The sequence below is a fragment of the Galeopterus variegatus genome, unplaced genomic scaffold (genome assembly GCF_000696425.1).
Source record: "Galeopterus variegatus unplaced genomic scaffold, G_variegatus-3.0.2 Scaffold25685, whole genome shotgun sequence".
Classification (NCBI taxonomy): Eukaryota; Metazoa; Chordata; class Mammalia; order Dermoptera; family Cynocephalidae; genus Galeopterus; species Galeopterus variegatus.
The window spans coordinates 1-9,143 of NW_007751796.1; the positions used below are offsets into that span (position 1 = coordinate 1).

At 50.1% G+C, this 9,143-nt stretch overlaps 1 protein-coding gene across 1 annotated transcript; it reads right to left on the reverse strand.

Annotated features, from left to right (window-relative positions):
• Positions 1-21: 21 nt before the first annotated feature.
• LOC103583677 (dihydropyrimidinase-related protein 5-like) lies at positions 22-8,961 on the reverse strand (the record flags this gene model as incomplete). Its single annotated transcript, XM_008564937.1, has 4 exons — positions 22-1,187; positions 3,391-3,559; positions 8,150-8,357; positions 8,819-8,961. Coding segments are annotated over 4 exons (606 nt in total), but the record flags the coding sequence as incomplete, so codon positions are not given.
• Between the last annotated feature and the right edge of the window lie 182 nt (positions 8,962-9,143).

Here is a 9,143-nt window from a genome sequence, read left to right on the forward strand (position 1 = left end):
GGGGGGGGGGGGGGGGGGGGGGGGGGGGCGCGGTTAGTGCTGTGACTGACCAGGGGCAGAGATGGGAAAGGCCACGAGGCTGCTGAAGGTCTCCAGGGCCAGCATCCCAGGCGCCCTCTCAGAATGTAGGAAACTAGACCAGGAGGAGAGGGGAGAAGAAGGCCTGGGCCAGGGCCTCAGCAGCCCAGAGGACCCCAGGTGGGAAGAAGAGGGGCCTGAGAGGCCAGCGCACCACTGCCTCTGCCCTGTGCTGTCTGGTTGGTGTCGAGTGCAGCGTCTCCTAAGGACCACATCTATTCCTGTTTCTATGCTATGCTAGGGACACAAAGCACCGTTATTTTTCACAGGATGCACAAACAAGTCAAACCAAACCACTGCGCAAACCAAACGTGCAAAACAAAACCATGTACACGTGCCTGGCACCAGCCTCGTGCCTGTCCCACCCCCCAGCTACCCTCTGGGCCTGTGACTCCCAGAGGGCATGGGTGGGGGAAGGAAAAGCTGGCAAAGGGCACAGGGTGTCCCAACCACACCCACACCCAGGGGGTCCCAACCACACCCACACAGGGCCAGAGGTGAGTCAGGAGAAACGGGATGTCCTGGGCATGGCTGGGAAGCTGACACCTGTCTGACTTGGGAAATGTCACCATGGGGCCTAAGGAGGTGGGTGGGGAGGCCTTTACTTTTACAATACATCTGCTAAAGTGCTCTGGACACCTGGCCGCCCAGCCAGGGGCAGGGCACTCAAGTCTGGGCTTTCCCAAAGCCAGCACGTGGAGGCAGGTGTGAGAGGAGGGGCTGGGCCGGGCTCTATGCGTTGGGCTCTGTGCATAGTGTGGGCTTCCTGGGCCCCAGAAAAGCCCGCCGCTGAGGCCAAGGCAGGAAAAGACTACAGCAGGAGGAACATATCTCAAAGTGCCTGTCAGGGTCGGCTCGAAGCACAGTGAATCACGTTTCAGACATGGGGAGGGCTCCCGGGTCCTGGGGCCCCCTCAGGTGGTTTGCTGCCCAGCCCAGCCTCTCCCGCCCCTGCAGCTGCGGCCGGAGGGTGTGCGGGCTGGTGCCAGCGGTGCATCCTCACTTGGGGGCTGGTCAGTGCCTTTACCAAATGCCACTTGATCTGCCTCCTGGGGGAGCGAGGATCCGAGCCGAAGCTCGCTTTGGAACATGGTCATCGATCTGAGAACCTGCAGGAAGGAGGCACAGAGGGTGAGTGGGGCTGCTCCTGCCTGGTGACAAACCACAGCCACCAGCTACTGCAGGCATACTACGTCAGGGGCTGAGCTAAGCCCTCCATGTGTACTGTCTACTTTCATCCTCATGGCAACTCCAGCCCATTTTACAGATGAGGAAACTGAGGCTCAGAGGAATTACTCAACTTGGCCCATCTTATGTAGTGTGTAACTGGTAGAGCTGGATTTGAACCCTGGTTTTCCTAATTCGGAGCCTGCATTCTTAACTGCCCCACCCTGCCAACTTCACTGCTGCCAAGCCTGGGCATATAGTCTCTTGTGCACACAGACCATGGGTTGCCCATTAGCATGCGGGCCTTTGTACACATGCCTCGGTGAGTAAATAAGACAGGGAGAAGGGAGGACGCTCCATTGTTTTAGAAAGTGAGCGAACCATACCCCAAAGGCCCCACATCTTGAAATCCCAAGACTTAGAAAGGGAGGGTCTAGTGCCCCAAAGAGCACAGTGGGACATTCTTCAGCCTGTCCTACCTAGGACAGACAAGATTTGGGGCGGAGGTAGGTGACAGGCTGCCTGATGTTTGCTCCTCCCAGGGGAGTTCTTCCTGGCCCTGGCTCTTGAGCGAAAGCAGAAGAGGCCAGCAGGGACTCAGATCTGGGGTCTTGCCGCTTCTCGTGGGGCTGTGCCCAGGCAGCTGCGGGAATCCACATCCCAGACTGGCACAGCCTGGGTGTGTGTGGAGAAGTCCTCCAGTCATGGGTCCCTTTCTGAGTCCTGGCATTCATGTCCCATCACTGGTGGGAGCGGCAGTGGCCCTCGAGGTGGGAGAGCCATTATCTCAGCAATGAGATTGGCTCTGAGAGGACGGGGAGAGTGGTGGAGAGGACCCCTTCTCAGAGGCTCCTGGCACCTCCAACAGGAACCACGTATCTTCTGCCACAAGGTGCTCCTAGCACAAAGCAGGCAGGCCCCACTCACTCGGCATCCTTGGGTTGAGCCCTCCACCTCTCATATGAGGATGGTTTGTGTATGGGTCTTGCCTTTCCAGAAAACTCTATGCTTAAACATCCGAGTGGGAGGACCTGGGTCTTGCTCCTCTCATGGTTCTGGCTCCAGCAAAGCTCTTGCAGAGCAGATGCCTGGTGTCTCTCTGGGGTAGTCCTAAGACTGCTCAGCCGTATTCAGGAAGACCCAGGCCCCTTGCCCCTTTTAAGCGGTGGTGAGTTTCTACCAAAGCTGCCTGGGGGACCAGGGCATCTTGCAGACTCTGCTTGCTCTCCACTGAGGGTTACCATTTACAAGGCAAAGACCCCCGCCCCCCTTCAAATACTGCAGAGCACCCAGGACATGTGCTGTTGACAACAATGAAGTTGGCACACAGACAGCCACGGCCTAGAGGAGCCCATGGCGCCGCATGTTGGTGCTGGTGGGAGGGGCAGGAAACAGATCTTGACATTAAGAACTAGGACAGGACACTTCCCAAGAACCCAGAGACTACAGACAGAGTGGGGCCAGGACATGACCCATGGGACAGAAAGATAAGGAAAGAAACTGGGAATCAGAGGTCAAGCAAGAAAAATATTTTACTTAGAATTAATAAAATATGTATAAGGGTACAAAAAGTTCATGGAAAGATTCCTATTATCTTTTAATTCTATTTTTTCCATGAACTTTTGGCAGTACCCTCATATGATACAATTCCTGGTAAAAAAGAAGGTGAAGACAGGGCAAATGTGGGGGACAAGTGTGGGAAGGGAAGAGGGAGGAATGGGAATAACAGAAATCACAGAAAACAGGCCCTGCAGAGAGGCTGTGAGGAGAGGGCTGGTCCTCCTGAGCCCAGGTCATCGCCGGGGCACCCTCTGTGTGCACAGCACTCAAGATGTGTCAAAGGACAGAAATACCTGAACTTAGAAAACATGGAGAGAGCCCAAAGGGGGTCATGTCCCCCCTAATAAGAGGGGACTTCAAAAAGTTAATGAAAGATTTGTATGATCTTTTAATTCTATTTTTCCATGAACTTTTTGAAGTGTCCCTGTATTTGTGTGTCTCTGATACGGAACACCCATCACAGGACATGGGATGGGGTGGGAGGGGGGGACGCAGAGCAGAAGCAGGCAGAGGCCCGCCGCCTGGGGGGGGTTCTCTCCTCCTGGACTCCCGCCCTCCTCCCGCCACACCCTTGTTCCCTCTTACCAGAGAGGCTGAAGCTGGATTCATGAAGGTCCCGCATGCCCCCATGTCGGGTGACGGGCCGGGTAGGAGTGTCTGCGAGCGGTGTTCCCATCTCTTTTTTCCCGGGATGCACAACCACAGCGACATCCCCCAGGTAGGGGGTGCGGTCTACTCCCTTAACCTTCAAGGTCTAATGAAGAACGGCAAAAAAGCGAAAGGGAAAGGACAACACCATCAGAGCCAGGTGGTAGGACTGCAGCCTCCTAGATGGCTGACGGGGCTAGATGCTGCCGCATTACTGCAGGTGACAAGGCTTCTTACACCTCGAGTCTAGGGGCTGGAGATATCTTTTTGGTACCTCCTAAATAGTGTGCATGCATGTGTACACGCACATGTGTATGTGAGAGGAGAGATATTCGCTGGCTCCCCCTCAGCACTGGTGGAATCCCCACCATGGTAGCAGGTAGGCTTCTGAGCTATTTACCATGGAGAGCACCCCTCACATGAAGCAGTGTTATCTCCTTCCTTGTCAGGCTCCCAACATGCCCTTTTCTGTGGTCTGACAACTTTGTGGGGATAGAGGTTAAAGACAGCTGGTCTGGAGGTGAGAGTCCCCCAGTAGCAATACTAGTTAATTCTGTACTTACAAAGGCAGCAGTGTTAACAGCCTATATTGTGAAACCAGACGGACTGGACTGCAACCCCAGTTCTGCCCCTTGTAAGCTGTGTGAGCTTATGCAAGTTGCCCAGCCTCTCTGTGCCTATTCCCTTATTTGTAACATTTGGACGATAACAGTACCTACATCATGGAGTTGTTATGAGGTCAAATGAATTAATACGTGTATATGTAAAGCTCTTAGAACTGCTTGGGCACATGGCAAACGATACAGAAGTACTAGCAGTTATAATTGCAAAGGTCATTTATGGTGCTTCCCCATATTAAAAAGAGCTATTGTGAGGAGGAAGAAGTGTGTTGGGGTGTGTGCACGTGGTCTGATGGAGCAGCACAGACGACCTACACCCCAGGCACTCATCAGGGACATAATCACGAACTCCTTGCTGTTTGCTGCTTATCAAAAATCTTGTTGAGAGAAACAATCGATATCGGTGATTTCTTGAAGGCTACATATTCCTTATATTCTTTGACAAGATATCTGTAGTTTAGCTCTGCCCTCAGAGTGCCAAACCTGGGTCTGAGCTGTTTTGCCCTTTACCAGGCTGCACTTTGGTGTCCCCACATCAGGGGTCAGGGTCTAGTGGTGAGGGACTGGAGCACAGACTCTGTGAGTGACCTTGGCAGGTCACAGCTTCTAACAGCCCCTCGCTTCTTGGCTTTATACATCAAGTCCTGTATCAGAGCTGCTCTCTTCTCCGAGGTCCCTGCTCTTTATACTTTTTAGAAAATATGGTTATTTAATAGTTTTCTTTTTCTGCATGCCTGCATTCTGTTACCTAAGGGCTATAACAGAGAATGGGAAATACAACTGGCTTCTTCTTGAGGACTTTGAGTTGTCATTATAATAAGTGCTTTAGATAAAGGGACTGTGTGTTGAATTTGTATCAACCCAAGTATACTCATTGAAATGTTCTTTCTGAATTTTTTTTATCAACCTGTTTGCTTATTTTTTTTCCCACTTAGAGATAGAGAAGAGAGTAGTAATAGCTAACATTTATTAGGCACATATCACAGGCCAAATGCTGTTCTGAGAACTCTACATGTATTAACACATTTAATCCTCACACAACTCTATGAAGGAAGTAGTATTATTACCCCACGTGCAGAGGTGAAAGCTAAGGCTCAGAGGGGTTAAGCAACTTGCCCGGTCACACAGCTGTCAAAGAGTGGAGCCAGGTTACACATAAGCCTGGCTCTGGGTCTTGCTGGCTCAACATTGTAAGCAGGTCATGATCTCCATGTGCTTCAGAAAGAAGGTGACAGTCTACTTATTATCGATTCCAAGGCTTGTGCAGCCTTTCCCCCAAAGTTGTTTCTTGTTCTTAATAAAACACCTTCCCCATCTATCTGTATCTTTTGGCTTTGCTAAACCTTCTATATGGTGTTTGCAAAGTAATCCCATCTGCTTCAAAGACCTTACTTCTTTCTAGAAGTTGTGAGCAGGGGCACTAGACAGCAGATAGATGATTTTGTTCTATTCTCTCAGCTTTCTCCACAAGGGAAGATGGCTTGCCGCAGCTTCTGCACTGGTGTCATCTCAGCTCACCACCAGAAGAGCTTTCTTCCATGGTTCCTTTAGCAAATTCCTTGGGAAGTGCTCTAATTGGGTCAGGTTGGGGTACGCACCTTCCTCCTCCCCATAGTTGACTGGATGGAGATTAGGAATTGGCAGCTTCATTACAGCCCCAAGATCAAAGTGGAAGAAAGGAGCTGGTGCTCAAAAGGAGAGATACGCGATTCCTAGAGTAAGCAGGTTCCAAAACAGACGTCCACCACAACCCCCAGTGGGTGGAAGCTCAGGGTCCTCAAATAAAGAACATTAAGGACAAACTGGTCTAAATGGGACCTCACTTATTCAGTAACTACCTCTTAGTAGTGCTGGGTCTTCAAGTCTCTCTTGGATTCAGCTGAGGCGCTGCATTCATGAGAGTGCAGGAATATCTTCAAGAACTGCATTTTCCTTTGTAGTTTTTCCATGATGGGGAGGATTTTATACCTTGGTGTGAGCTGCAAATTACCTAGTCTCTGTCTGGTCCTCCAACCTCTCCTTATAATGGCATTAGGCTTTTGATCACCAGTTCTGGAGGAAGCTTGCTCCTGAGTCCTGGAGTCCATGCTCCTCCCCTGCGGCTGGCCGAGGAGTGGTCTCCTGTGAGTTGGTACTATCTTACATTGCTGTGAGGCTGGCTTTCAGAAGCTTGAAACACTTTCTTGGCCCTCTTTTGACCCTATTCCCAAACTAAAATATCTTTTTTAGGAATTGCCACAGACTGTTGTCAGATATTCTTTTTTTTTTTCCTTTTTGTCTTTTTTACTGACCGGTAACGGGATCGCAACCCACAGTGTCGCACCCGTACTGGGGACCGGCAACGGGATCGCAACCCTCGGTGTTGCGCCCACACCGCGCTCAGCCAGTGAGCGGGAACGGTCTCCACATGGGATCCGAACCCTCGGCGGGAGTGCCACCGCGCTCCCAAGCAACGCACTCGCCAGTGCGCCACCGGGCCGGCCCGATATTCTTTTTAAAATTGAGATATAATTCACATACCATAAAGTTCACTGTTTTAAAACACAACTCAGTGGGTTTTAGTATGTGCACACAGTGAGCCATCACCATCACCACTCTCTAATTCCAAAACACTTTCATTGATCCAAAAAGAAACTCCATACCCATTAGCAGTCACTGCCCATTCTGCCCTCTCCCCAGCAGTGACAATCACTAATCTACTTTCTGTCTATGGATTTGATTCTCCTGGACATTTTGTATAAAAGGAATCATACAATATGTGGCCTTTCGTGTCTGGCTTCTTTCACTTCCAATAATGGTTTCAAGACTCATCCATGTTTTCTAGCATTTATGGGGTACTCCATTCCTTTTTCTGGCTGAATAATATTCCGCTGCATGGATCTGCCACAATCTGCTTATCCATTTCGTAGCTGACGGACATTTGGATTGTCTCCACTTCCACTTTTTGGCCCTTATGAATAGTGTTGCTATGAAGAATTATGTACAAGTTTTTGTGTAAACATAGGTTTTCATTTCTCTTGGGTATATGCCTGAGAGTGGAATTGCTGGGTCATACAGTCACTCTATGTTTAACTTTTTGGTGACCAGCCAAGCTGTTTCCACAGTGGCCACACCATTATACATTCCTTCCAGCAATGGAGGAGCATTCTAATTTCTTCACACCCTCACCAATCCTTGTTATTTTTCATGTGGTTTGTTTATAGCCAACCTTTGTCAGATACCCTTGCATGTGAATGCATTGCTCTTACAGCTCTTTCTGGCACATCCTCCAGAGGTAGGGCTGCGGCCTCCTGCCCATTGTCCTTGTCTGGGAAGTGTATTGGAGATGGGAACATTCGCTTAACTGAGAGACCCTGAATTTGCTTTTGGATTTAACACTGCAATAGCTAAAGTCATGCTTTTTTCAGGCAACCCAAGTCTAATCCCCTACAGCAGACCTGGCTGTGGATTTCTTTGCCTGTTGGCCTCTGGGAGACAAGGAATCTGAGTTTCTCTGGAAACTCTGGGCCCTTGTGTGTGGAGAGCTTGCCAGCAGAGTGGATCATCTGTGTTATCATGTGTTAGATGATGGCTTTCCAAGTGCCAGGTCTATCCCCTGCACTTCATTAAGAGTGGGAGGGAACCAAGCAATAGCAATAAGTCAGGGGCCCCCAAGCCTGCATATCAAGAGGGACTTGGCGATCACAGACGCACTCACATTTCCCTCTCGTGCCTTCAGGAACTCAGACTCCCTGTTTGCCTGATCATTTAAAATTCTACCTGGTAGTCAAAGATGGGGAATGGAAACAAGCATTTTCCTCCTTTTTTTTGGCAACTGTCAACAAACATCCATGACCTCGGTGTTTGTTAAAAGGCTGTGCTCTAACCAACTGAGGTAACCAGCCAGCTCTGGCATTTTCCAACTCTAGTATTCCCCTTGCCTGGCCACACACTCCCCTCTCGACACCAGAAAGATGGCAATAGGATTTGGGGGAAAAACAGTGAGAATGTCTTTGAGATTTAAAACAGTCAAATTAGATACCTCCCAATAGGGGGCTTCAACCTCTTGCCGCATCTTTCTTCCCTCCCCACCTTACCTTCTCTCTCTGGACCAGCTTCTTGTAGACAGTGTCTGGGAAGGACCTCAGGGGACAGAACTTGCCGGTACCCTCAGCACACATGAAGACGCCGTTCTCATACACGACGCGGCCCCGGCTGATGGTGACCAGTGGCACACCATGGCAGCGCATGTTCTCATACAGGTTGAAGTCTCCCCCCTGTACCTGGGTGCTGGCTGAGATGGTCCTGGTGGGGAGGCAACGGCAGGAGAGAAAGCTCTGAGAAGAGGGAACGATGTCACAGCTCAGTGGAAAGGGATGATCCCCAAAGGCTGGTTGTGGTGGGCTGAACTGCAGCCCCTCAAAATTTGTATGTTAAAGGCCCAACCCCGAGTACCTCAGAATGTGACCATATCCAAATTGATAGGGCCTTTAAAGAGGTGATTAAGGTAAAATGAGGTCATAGGGTGGGCGCCACTCCAATCTGATCGGTGTCCTTATAGGAAGAAGAGACTGGGACACCAGACATGTGTGTGCACAGAGGAAAGACCACGTGAAAACAGAGGGAGAAGACAGCCATCTATAAGCCAGGGTCATGTGTCTCTACACTAGAAGTAGTGCAATGATGATATGCTTTTGGAGTTCTGTATTATATGTTATTAAAAATCCCAAGTCCCTCTAGCCTCAGAGATCAGTAGCAAATTTTACTTTGTGGCTTCTGGGTCCCACACCACGACATCGGCATCAGCTCCGGGGATGATGCGGCCCTTGCGGGGATATAGGTTGAGAATCTTAGCTGCATTGGAACTGGTGACAGCCACAAAACGGTTCTCATCCATCTTTCCTCCAACCTGAAATATTGCAAAAGTGTCAAGTCAGTCAGGCTCTTGGTGTATGCCTTAAACCCTTGGTCATCTTTGACCCTGGCATGTGGCCTTTGAGCTCAGTTAGTAGAGACAATGTTCCTAAGAGGACAGTACTGTGGGCACCATCTCAGATGAAGCAACCTGTGTGGCTTGATCCCATGGGCTCA